General features: G+C 62.5%; 3 protein-coding genes across 3 annotated transcripts; 2 read left to right on the top strand and 1 right to left on the bottom strand.

The window, feature by feature from the left end:
- Window positions 1-970: 970 nt before the first annotated feature.
- On the top strand, window positions 971-1,193 carry MNEG_8865 (hypothetical protein; the record flags this gene model as incomplete). The annotated part of the gene is made up of 1 exon (XM_014042665.1): window positions 971-1,193. A coding segment is annotated over one exon (223 nt), but the record flags the coding sequence as incomplete, so codon positions are not given.
- A 1,308-nt stretch (window positions 1,194-2,501) lies between these two features.
- Window positions 2,502-3,899, top strand: MNEG_8864 (hypothetical protein; the record flags this gene model as incomplete). The annotated part of the gene is made up of 4 exons (XM_014042664.1): window positions 2,502-2,843; window positions 3,126-3,152; window positions 3,381-3,477; window positions 3,724-3,899. The coding sequence occupies 4 exons, from the start codon at window positions 2,502-2,504 to the stop codon at window positions 3,897-3,899; spliced, it is 642 nt and encodes a 213-aa protein (XP_013898118.1).
- A 4,055-nt stretch (window positions 3,900-7,954) lies between these two features.
- MNEG_8863 (hypothetical protein) lies at window positions 7,955-9,942 on the bottom strand (the record flags this gene model as incomplete). The annotated part of the gene is made up of 7 exons (XM_014042663.1): window positions 7,955-8,037; window positions 8,348-8,375; window positions 8,513-8,581; window positions 9,034-9,070; window positions 9,299-9,327; window positions 9,495-9,560; window positions 9,874-9,942. The coding sequence occupies 7 exons, from the start codon at window positions 9,940-9,942 to the stop codon at window positions 7,955-7,957; spliced, it is 381 nt and encodes a 126-aa protein (XP_013898117.1).
- Between the last annotated feature and the right edge of the window lie 2,202 nt (window positions 9,943-12,144).

Genomic DNA, 12,144 nt, shown 5'->3' with positions numbered 1-12,144 from the left:
CGCCCGTCCCGCAGGGCATGAACACCCTCAGCCCAGGGGAGCGCCTGGAGTTCACGTGAGCACATGCGCCACGCGGGGGCCGGGGCGGCCGGCGGGGACGGGGCCGGTCGGGCGGGTGGCTTCCACAGGCTGGGTGGTGGCGGTGGCGGCACGGACGGGGCCAGCGGCCGTGGTGACAGGCGGCTGGGGCGGGGTGGGGCGCCTGCTGCGTAATGGCGGGAGTGTCCTGGGGGCCTGGGGCGGGGCCTGGCTAAGCCTGCGCTTGAATGAATAGGCGTCGTCTGCCTGTGCTCACCCCTCTGGGGCCGAGGGTGTGGCGGCTGCTGTGTTCCACGTGGGCCGCCCTGCATCGCGTTGACCCGCAGGTGCACGTTTGACTCTCGCTCCCGCAAGAATACGACGCGCGGCGGGCCGGTGGGTGGCCAAGCCTGTGGTTGCGTTGGCGGCCACAGCAAAGACAGCCCTGGGGGGTCGCTCGGTCGATCTTGCATCAGGGTATAGCGGGCACTTCATACACCGGTACGATCGGGCGCTGGGTAGAAAAATCCTCCTCCAGTTTCATCAAGCACCCTGATACGTCTGGTGCCCAACTAGCCGCGCCGTTGCTGTACGGCCTGCGCAGGGGACAAACGATGAGATGTGTTTCCACTGGATCTACTACTACCCCGCTCAGGCCGACATGGGGTGAGCGGCCGCTTTTGGGTTTGCTGGGGGGAGGGGGTTCCGCTGAGCTGATGGTGGGGCCTCAGCAGGGCGCATCTGGGCAAAGCCGTTGGCGCTGCCATGGGGTCGCAGCAGCTGCAATTGCGTTTTTGACCCCTGGGTCGGCAGCCAATGCGCAGCAGCTGCTTTGGCCGCCGTTGCGGTCGGTGCACCGGCGCTGCTAATCACCAGGTCTTCACTTGTGCGAGTCCAGGTGACCACGGCTCCACCCCACTCCTGACATACATGCTCTGCCCCCCACCCGCAGCATCTGCTCCTCCGCCGGCGGCAACGGCACCCTGGCCGCCTGCGGCCCTGACGTGGCCACCCCTTACATATTGCTGGCCACACAGCGGGGTATGGCCAAGGCGGCGACGCGTGCCAAGGCCCTGGAAAAGGCTGGGGAGGTCGTGCCTATTGGAGAGAGGAACCTGAGCGTTTCTGCGGCGCCGTACGTCGCGAAATGCAGCTCGGTTGTGCCGGCCGCGTGAGGCCGCTGCACACCGGGTTTCAGGCAGCACGCGTGCAGTAGAGTGCACCCATACAGTGATAGGCTTTTTGATCTGTTTTTGGTATTGCGCGGCATCCGTTGCGGCCCTGGCGGGCCGTGGCAGGGCCCGCAATCGCCGCTTGCATGTTCATCACAGGCAGGCTTGAACAAGGCCAGGGTTCAACTAGGGTGCGCTTGCCCCCACATTGGGGTGTGAGGGGCAGCGCTTTCAAGGGCTCCTTTCCGGGATCTCCATTTACAGGCAAGACGCGGCATGCATTGTGACGTTGTGTTTGCGGCCTTTGTCTATGCACCTTGCTTGATTGCGCAGCAGCGGCCCTCTCCCCCACCCTTTGCTCCAGGCCACCCCTCCTCTTGCGCAGGATGCTGCATTCCACCCTCACTGGTTGAATTGAATGAATTCTGCAATCATGGCAGCTGTTTGACGTTTGCACCGCGCTTTGTTGCAGATTTACTAGGGGTGGCTACCAGTGTCGCGGGCGTTGGAGGCCAGTCTGCACCAGCCTGAGTACCTTTATTGTGCCCTGCCAACTACCCGCCTCCTGGCTATTACCCCACGCTTGCCTTATGCAGCTAGCGAGTTCCCCTGTAACCCAATCCGTGTCGCCTCCAGCGCTGCTGCATCAGCTGGAGCGCGCTGGCATGGTATGGGGCGTCCTGGTCAGCCGCGCCCCAACTCTGCTGCGCCTCGCCCGTGTCATGGGCCAGGCGCATTGAGGCGGGCGCGAGCTTGATGATTGGCCGCGCGCCGTCCTCAAGCGACGCTGAGCATGCACACGTTGGCAGCCGCATTTGAATTATACGCAATCGCAAAGTCAGTGGGCGGGCTTCGCTCATGGGTCGGCGTAGAATGTCCCAGCACGCATGACAGTTGGCATGTTGCCGGCGCTTGCGCCAGTCCACACAATGCAGGGCGCGCATTGTGTGGAAGAAAACCACGGTGGCACTGGACATGAAGCAACTGACCAGCGACAGGCTGGACAACAGCAAGCTGCCAGCAGCACTCCTTGACGTGGATGACTGCAATCTGAGCATGCAGCATACACCGGAGATAGATCAATAGAGTCAGCATGGCTCTCGTCCGCGCGCCCTTTTTTGCATACGTGATGAAGCCTTCGAATTCGGATTCGAACGCATCGTGAAGGGGACCTGATTGTCTTGTTCGTAGCATCCGAGGTAGCTCAAAGGGTACACACGGATGGGCCCAGGACGCCCGCAGTAACCTTGAAACCACGCACCAGCTTAAAGATTGCTCGTGCTCAAGGCGATGCATGCAGTGGCAGGCGCAATGTCAGCCGCTAGCACCGCCGCGGCGCCCGGCCGAAAGCAGCTGCGTCGCCGCCTAATCGCGCCCGCGAGCTTCGTGGCACTCCTGGTGGCCGTGTCCTTGGCCGCATCCGGCCTGCTCGACAGCGGCCGCCTGCTGCACCTCGCCACCAGCACCGCCGGCGAGGTGCGGCACCTGCCCCCAAGCGGCAGGTTGGGCGGCGGTGAGGCAGCAGGGGACGAGCAGGGGGGCCGCATCCCGCGCATCATTCACCAGAACTACCTTGGAGGAGCGGAGGCGCTGGCTTCCGCCGCGCTACAGCCCAAGTCTCATTTCCGCAAGGAGTGGTGGCGCTCTTGCCAGGTGGGACTCGTCTGTCAAAGCAGGCTGCGACGGTGGCTGCAGCGATGAGTCTGCCGCTGGTGCGCGGAGATGCCCAGCAATGGTTTTGTGCCTCTCCATTCCTCCGTTAGGCATGCAACATGCTGAAACAGTGCTCGCTGCCTCATCAGCCGCTGCCTCATCAGCGACACGGCGCCCATTTCTTGCGAACAGTTTGAGTCATCTTGCCTTTAAAAACTCTGACCTGACTGAAGCTATGCTCGCTGCGCGTATCACTGTACCCCGCCCGCCATGCGTGCCCAGACCCACCACCCCTGCTGGGACTACGTGGTGAGCTCCGCGGCGCCGACCAGCGCAGTCAGGGCCCACTGAACCGTACCATGAGGGCAGCACCACACGAGACAAGAACCAAACATACTTGAGGAATTCCTCCCTGCCAGGGAGCAGAGATGCCAATTAGCAACGGCCGTTGCCTTCGTTGGCCGCAGCAAACGCGCCCCCAGCCGGCACGCTTCAGCCCAGCCCTTGTCCCCTGATCATCAACCCGCACGATTGCAGCTGTGGGACGAGGCGGCCTGCGAAGCCCTGCTTGCGGGACGCTACCCCTGGTTCCTGCCCACGTGGCGCGCCTACAACACCACCGTGCTCAAGTCTGGTGGGGCCCCAGCAGGGGCGAGAGGCAGCACCCACGCTGCGCACGTGACGCCCGCCTGGCAGACAAAACACCCCCTGCCATTCGCACACGGGCTGCTGTCAGACACATTTCAACTCGTCCCAACGCGACCACGGCAGCACAAGCTTCGGCCGTCTCACCCAATCGCGCACCCTCGCTTGAGCACCTGCTCACACACGGCATGTAATATCTTCACCTCGCACGCGCTGCTCCCTTGCGACGCTGCAGACGCAATCCGGCCCTTCATCCTGCACGCCCACGGGGGCCTCTACCTAGATCTGGACACAGAGTGCCTGGCAGATGCAGGGCCCGCGCTGGAGGGGGCCGACATCGTCCTCATGGCAGAGGTGGGGGGACCTGGGCCCGGCCAAAAGATCCGACGCGTGCGACTGCGCGCTCGATGAGCGGGGCAGGCAAGGTGTTTAGCGGGCAGGCGGGTGGGCGGGTGGATGCATGGGGTTGCCTGCAGCAGGTGAAGGGCGTGCCTGTGATGCGGGCAGGTGCGTGAATGAGATTTGTGGGCTGTGTGCTGGGCTGGCCGGGGCGTGAGTCAAGGGCGTTGGGGACGGCGGAGTGGCCTCCGCATGCTTCCTACTGGCAGGTAAGTTGTTGTGGCAGCTGCAGCCGCACAACTCACACCATACTCGCATAACTCCTCACCTTTAAGCCGTGTATGTCCGCGTTTGGATGACCCTCAAGAACCCGAGGCAGGTCAACAACGCCCAGATGGCGAGTGTGCCAGGCCACCCCTTCTGGCTGCGCTTCGCGAGGGCCATGACTCACAAGGCCAGAGAGGGCAACACCCACCCGCTGGAGGCGACAGGACCCGCGCTGCTCACGAGGGTCTTCCAGGTGGGTGGCATGCGAGGAGGCACTTCACAGTGAATGCCGTACAGCAGCGCAGGGACGGGGCCACCATTGACGACTGCAAGGCAGGCGCCCCAACCCGCTGCACGGCTGATTGACAACCTCACGGCTTTGTACGCCTGCCTGTTGCCTGCTTCGGTCCCTGCGCACGTCCAATCAAACTGTGACCCCAGCCCATTCATTGGTGCGTTTTAGCCTCTCACCCCCGGCCTTCATGGTGCTCTATCTGCCTCAAGGAGTACGCCAACACCTCGGCAAGGCGTGTGGCAGCGGGACTGCCCGGCGCCCACTACCTGCCTGACGGCTCCCTGGCGCGCGTCTTCGGCCCCAAGGAATGGTTCACCCCCTGGTGAGCAGCAGACGCCAGGCTGAAGAGACAGTCGTGATTGGGACGCTCGCTTGTATACACAGGCTTGATTGTTTCCATAGGGGCAGGATGGCATTCAAGTTGCGCAGCCAGCCTCTTCCGACACGCTGCTGGCACTTGTGGCGCTGCTAGTAATGAACAGCGCTACTGCTCACGTCGCCAGGCGCCGCTCGTTTTCTGCTGCCATGCAGTGCCTGGAATGACTGGGGCTGGTGAGGTGCTTGGCAGGGTGGGCGCTTCAGTGCCTCGCGGGTGGCGTGGTTCGGGGAGGAGCCCACATGGTTCTGTCTGCCCATTGTCCCTGGCTCTCGCTGCACAAGCTATAGAGCTTGCTCATTGGCTGGCGACAAAGTTTTGCGCCTGACTCCCTCACTTTAGCTGAGGCCAATTAAATACAGAGCTGTAGCTGTGTGACTAGCCTCGTCATGCCCCCTAGGACACCCGTCACCTTCCAATGACCCATATGTATACTGCGCTCACAAATTCGATAATTCTGCAGTCATGTCAAGTTTGCTCGCAGCAAGCCCCTCATCGGCCGCCAGCAGCGCCGACGCAGCCGCGCCCCTGGGGCCAAGGCCGCCGCGGCTGCTGCTGCTGATGCCAATGGCCCTTTCGCTGCTGTTGTGGGCGTGCACCACTTCAGCGGCAGCTGGCTAGGCCTCGACGGCTCCAGGAGCCTGGCCCTGATGCGCGAGGTGATTGCAAGGGTTCTTGCTGAACGGGGTATGCGCCGCTACCGCTGCAAACGGTGCTCACATCAGACTACCCGGTGCCCCCCTAGCTGCAAAGCCTTGTTCACCTGCAAAACAGGTATACACTGGTCAATAGACAAATTGGGTCACACCCTGGCCGGTATCGCTCACCCGCAGCAGAGCGCTGCCCGCCCTACTTACCCATCCGCAAACTCTTTGTCCTACGCATGCTTGGCCGCCCTTGTCCTGCCCCGCAATCTGTGGTGCAGGCCGAGGACGGCGTGGCCGCACTCTTTGCCAACGCCACACAATTTGTGGAGGCCCCCTGCCCCTTCCAGTCCGAGGTCGCCGGCCACCCGGACCACGCGCGCTACCAGCTCTGCTGGACGCCCCAGCTGCTGGCGGCGGTGGCGGCTGGCGCCTGCACAGTAGTCTCGGTCCACGAGGGGCGGCCAAACCATCAAGCAACCCACAGCACCGGCGGGCCGGCCCCTCCCGCCCCCCACCTGCCAGGCGGCCTGCTGCTCCCCAGGAGCACCGCATCAGGCACACAGCAACAGGCGCGAGCCCAGACTCATACAGCACGGAACCCGGCCGGCGAGACAGCCACCCAAATACCCGTGTTTCCCGTCCAGCGATTTGCCCTGGAGCTGCGGCTGGCGGCCATCGGCTGCCACGTACACCTGTTGGTCGACGCTGCCAGTGACGCCCGCCGCAGCGGTGACACCATCGGCGACGGCAGTAGCGGCGGAGCTGCAGGCACTGGCATCCCCGGGCTGCCTCCCCCCAGGGCCCACGGGCCCGTTGAGGGCGGCACGCGGCCGCCTTTCTACGGCCTGCCCCATCACCCGCGAATCACAGTGCACAGCGGGGTGCTGCGGGCCGCGGACGACCCCTTCCAGGAGCCGCTGCCGGCCTTCTCCCTGGAGACCCTGGCGGCGCGCTATGCAGGCGGCAGGCGCGTGCCGGGCATGGCAGCAATGCGCAGGACACGCCGCCTGCTGCCAGAGAGGTTCAAAACCCCGCTTGCCTGCGGTCCTGGGGGCCTGCGGATGGCAAAGAGCACAGACTCACGCAGTGCTGTTTCACGGACGAGACGTTATAATGTCCTGCTCGTACCACTTGGATGACGTAACCCATCAACATTGCCGTGGCTTCTCACCACTTCACTCTGCAGCAGACGCAACCCAAACAAGGTCGCCGAACGCTCGCGCCCCCCCCCCCCACCTCCCTTACGCCGCAGCCCCTCCGTCCTCCACTTGGCCTGCGGCGCCTGTTCCTGGCTGGCCCTGAACCAGGCCTACCTCCGCAGCTCACCCCTGCTGGACCGCACGCAGCTGCTGCTGCTGGAGGCGCCGCCCATCCAGGCGCCCCACAGCCACCAGGCCCACGCGGCGTACCAGCACCTTTATCAAGAGAAGGGATTCGCAGGATACTACCACGGCACCAGCAGCACCGACAGCAGCAGAACGTCGGGGGTCGCCACAGCTGGGCCTACTTGGGAAAGCTGGCTGGCCGCCAGGCGGCAGGCGGCTGGCAAAGCCACCGGGGCCGCCGCACCAGCCGCAAAGACGGTCGCAGACGCGCAGCAGCAGATCGCCGGGGCTGTCGCCAAAGCACCACGCAATGGCGAGGGCGCGGCGCGGGCGCCCGATGCTGCGCTGGCGCGGCCGCTGGTGCTGCACCACATCGCGCTGATGAGGCCTGTGGCGGTCGGCACCGCGGGTTGCTGATAACGGGCTGCGCATCCTCTCCAGGCCTGGCCTCGGCATGGGTGGATTATTTGCTGGGAAGTAGCACTTCTGCTTGGATTGACACACTGACAAGACCCTCTCTTTGGATGCGTGGCATCGATGCTGGACGGATGGTGTTGATACGTACGCATCAGTAACCTGCTGGCGCATGCAAGTTTCTGGCCGTGCGCTGCACAGACAGAGGTTGGACTGCGGGACCTATACCTATGAATATTGCAGCTGCGGCGGAATGACGGGCACTCGACGTAATCGTTGGTGAACATGCGTGACAGGTCGAAGAGAGAGAGTCCACCGCAACTCCGCAGTTTACTGTCGACGGGCAGCACTGCTGTCTGCCACCCGGTGTGCAGGTTCACACCCAATCCACAGACTCCACTTGCACACAGTGAAAAATACATATTTGCATATGTACACGGCAAGAAATACATACTTGCCAGCAAAAGGTGGGTTTCAATGGCACCCTCTTCAAATGACACAACAGTTTACTAGGAAGCCAACGTGTGGCCTGTGATGTAACCGTCATATATCTTGACAGCCCCCCCTGGCACACCCGTTGATGATGCGCAGGGGCCCCCAGGGAAGCTGAGGGCAAGGCTTGAGACAGCCTCGCCCTCAGCTCTGTCGCTCGATGCCCACTGCACCCTGCAATCAGAGACATCTGCACCCGACAAGGATAGCTGCAAGAGGAGAGCAGCAGTGCCACTTGCACTGCGCAGCCACTATGAGTTGCTGTGTGTATGGCGTGGTGCAACCAGGCTGGTGAACAGCAATCATGCCGTTTACTGGGGCGCTATGGCGCCGGTGCCCTCATAGCCGGGCTTGCTGTACTGGTGGGGGCGCGTCCGGTTGTCAAACACACCAACTGATGAGGCGAAAGGTCGGGAATGACAGTGCAGCGAGCGGTTGTTGGGCCGCATGGGCGCTGGGAGACGTTGACAGCCCCAAGCAGTCGTCAGGCACCCAGCCAACACCCACAGCAGTGCTGTCCCCAAGCAGGCAGACGATGCGATTCAGCAGCTGCCCTTGCGCCTGTGTGGGTGGGTTCCTCACTCCGCTGCAATTCTGCGCTGCGCCGCTTCTCCTCAGCAGGCTGATCCCATCAAGCCCCATCCCCCCTTTACCCCCCAACCACAGGGGGGGGGGAAGGGAAAGGCACCCGCCCAACTGCTCACCGTTGGCGCCGTCCCGGTCAACCTTGATCTGGAGACAAGGCGGTGGCAGGAGGAACACGTTTAGGGCATTACATAATGGCCGCAGCTGTCAATGGGAGAGGGCACCACTGGAAAATTGCAAATGCTACGCGTGCGCCCCGTGACCCCCACTGAACACCCGTGCACCTGCGCTACGTGCCAAAACACCGAGTGCTTCTTTTCGTAGGGGTCCTCCGGCAACTTGGTAGCCTCAGCCTGCAATGGACACACGCGTGCAGGGACCAATTGGTTGGCCACGGGGAGCGAGCAGGCACTCAGGTGTATGTGTGCGTGCGCGTTTCATCGGAGGCAATTTGAAAAGAAGCCTTGTGAAAGGAAATTGCTGAGCCAAATTGGTGAAAGAGGGTCGTACTTTGCAAGAGCGGCCCCCCACACATACACACACATGTCAACCAGCGCAGGTTCCAAGCCAGCAAAGACAGTCGATCCAGCTTCGAGCCAGCCAATGCATTGTACTAGATTGCCAGTGCACTGTACTGGATGGCTGCGATCACACCGCTGTCCTGCAGGGCAGGTTCCCCAGCAGGCGACACCGCTGACAAATTTGTGACATGAGGCGACCGAGCCTTCGAGGTAGCATCAATACTAACGACGCGCAGCGCCCCAAACGCCCCAAATACGCTATGCAGCAGGACGATGCAACCCACCTGAGCCAGGGGGTCACCCCTCGTGTTGACATTGACGCTGGCATTTGGACGAGTGAGTGCGCGCAGTTGGGCATTCGGGGTAAGGGGCTTAAGCGATGGGGCCACTGTTACGGGTGGTGGTCCATCTTGCAGCCTCACAGGTCTGACGCGGCATTCAGCGGCGGGCAGGGAGCGGCCCATGGCGCGGTCAGTGCGCAGGTTGGTTGGCGGAGTAGCCAGTCAGGGGACGCGCAGCCCCGCCCCGTCCTCCGCCGGGCAAACTCACAAACTCCCAGCGTCGGCATTGAAGTAGACCTGAGGGTTCCAGGGGGTGAGAAGCGAGGTATCAACGTCGGCATTTGGGAGCACGAGCAGCACGGTCTTGCACCTCCGCCAAACCCAACCAGGGCTGGGTGGCGAGCGTCGCTGCTGGGACATCACGTGTTGGCGCACTGGAGCGGCGGAACAGGGAGGCTGCGCACCTTCTTCGTAGTGTAGCCGGCGATGCCGACAGCAAACGCAAGACACGCGTAGAGCGGCATCACCTCCTGGAAGAAAAAGGGGTGCGCGGGCCAGTGACGGGGGGCGGACGGGCCCGGGGCCAATGTTCGGCCAACACACCCTCGCTTCTGCAGCCGCCCAGCAGGTTCCCAGCCGGCATGATCTTGACCGGGCAGTCAGATATACTCCCATAAGTGTGCGTGGCAGGCACGCAGATGCACGAAAAAATTGTGGCAGAGGAGAACGGGCAGGCGCCTCAGCCACGTGTGCACACAGGGAGGTCGCGCATGCAACCAGCGCTGCTTGCGCTTCACGAGCGACAGGGCGCCATGGGCACATGGCCCCGGCCCTGAGCCTCACCGGCACGTCGCGCGTGCGCATCCACCACCTGGCTAGCCGCGAGGCCTTCTGTGTGGCAGGCTGCACCATCTTCTGAGATGGCGCGGGTGCTAAATCTGTGTGTGCGTGTGTGGGAGGAGCTAAACCACAAGTTGCACAGCAGCGATGGGCTCGGAGGATATGAGACAGCCGTTCAGAAAAGTGTCCGCGTTGTTACAGACAGGTGTGGCAGGGATCAGGAGAATGCCGACCGCGGTCGTGTTGTTTGAGTTGCGAGTGTGCCACAATTCCGTGACGTCAGACGGGCATACGGTCTATCATACGGGTTTGAAGTGTGCACCTTGGAATAAGAAATCAAGCTTGATTGTCAGTGGAGTCATTGCTGGCCCAGACGCGCGCATCCTGGTCTGGCGCTGCGAGTCGCCAGCGCTGACTGTCTTTGTCGGGGCGCATATTCTTGATGCATGCTATACAGTAGCCCAGTGCGGCTGACTGCAGCAACAAGACATTACAATCGTATGGTCCTTCAAAAAGCAACATCCAAATGCCGTATCTATATTGGGGCATGACTGGGTCAACTGTTTGTCAAGCTGCGTGGCGCGCTCAGTCGCCACCCTCGCCCATGGATCGCGCACGCATGCATGCTGCTAAACAACAAAGCAGCGCGACAAGTAATGCATGATCTGGCAAGGAACACGCGTTTTCAACCCATTGACTGTGTTCAGTTGCTTCAAACTGTCGTAGCACAGAAACTTAGTGAACCCTGCTGTCGCCCGTGCTTGATGTGCTTGCCTCTCTTGCACCCGTCTGCCAGGGGTGTCCATGCTCGATTGATGTCGCGCGTTCCCTGCGTCGCGCCGGCAGCTCTCGCGCCAGCCTCCCGCCCTGGCTTGCTTCACTGGTTGGCATGGGTCCGGTTGTGGAAGACGCCGACGCCAACTGGGGTGGGGTTGTAGTTGGGGGGGTCAGGGGGTGGGTGTGTGCGTGCACAGGTGATTGCAGTGGGTGGATGGAAGGGCAGGTGGGCAAGTTGGCGCTTTGAGAGGAGGGGGCGGGCGGCAGCCATCTAGCTCAAGCCAAACAGATCATGGAGGGACCCGGGCGGCTCATCATCACCCATTACATGAAGCTGCGGTACATCAGCCCTCCCGGCCCCGTTGCCTGCGCATCTGCCGCTCTGCTGCCTGCGCTATTCCCTTTGGAGGCCATTGCGCATGCTGCGCTCTCCAGAGGCGGCGCCGACCCTCTCGCCGGCGGTGCGCCTTTTTCTGCTGCGACCTGCGCCGTCAGGCGCCCGTCACAAGGCAGTGTGCTCACTGTTGGCCCCTTCAGGCTCCATCTTCATCTGTCAGCAGCCAGGCAGCAACACGCGGCGGCGAGTCGAAGGAGGGATGTGGGTAAGGTTCATTACAAGGAAGATCACCAGTCAGTTTCAACGTGAATGTGTGCATTCCTGTCTCCATTTCAAATCAAACATACACTTGAATGTAGGGCACAGCATTCAACTTCCGCCTCGCTCAACTTGGCACTTCAACAAGGCCGGCCAAACAGATGCTCATGAAAGTCCCCCGCCCCCCACCCGAGGCCCGTGGCTCACCCTTGAGACGCGCCACCACATCGTGTGCCTGTGAGAGTCCTGCTCCCACGCATTCACCTGGCGAGTCTCCGCCTGCGCGGCAGATGAACGCGTGACGCGTGAGGCAAGAGGCTCGCCGCAGGGCGGTGCGCGACGGCAACAACGCAACATGTGTATGTCTGTGTACATACGACGCCGGCTGCATGGCCCATCAAGGTGCCAACAGCACACGCGTGGCCGCTGGTTGCGCAGGCCCCCGCCCCCGCAGGGTCTGCGCCAGCCCCTGGCCAGGGGCCCCCATGGGGGCACCTGAGCCATGGGGTCGCCTCGCAGGTTGACGTTCAGGCTTCAGCAGCCACCACGATTGTTTCGCGCGAGCAGAGTGTGTGTTTGGGGGGAGGGGCGGGGGGGACGGGAGAAGGAAGGGGTACACGGCTGAGTTCAGGCGGTTGCGGTTGTGATCGAGAGGATGGGCAGGCGACCTGCCAGAGGCCAACTGGCGACAAACGTTCCAGGAGTGGCTGATCCTGCCATTGTCAATTGAGGGTCACGGCGAAATGGCAAAAATTTAGCAATGTGTTGCTGTGTCACTGAGTGGCCCTGAGCCCGCAGATGGCGGCGTTTGCGGCGGTTTCGGTGCGGCCGTCCAACTGTGGCGTGTGTGCGGCGACGGCTGCTCACTACCCGCCGGCCTCGGGGTTGAAGTACGTCTGGGT

The sequence above is a fragment of the Monoraphidium neglectum genome, assembly GCF_000611645.1.
Source record: "Monoraphidium neglectum strain SAG 48.87 unplaced genomic scaffold scaffold01738, whole genome shotgun sequence".
In the NCBI taxonomy this organism is placed as follows: Eukaryota; Viridiplantae; Chlorophyta; class Chlorophyceae; order Sphaeropleales; family Selenastraceae; genus Monoraphidium; species Monoraphidium neglectum.
Note: the sequence above shows the minus strand (reverse complement) of the source record. Positions and strands in the feature narration are given on the sequence as shown.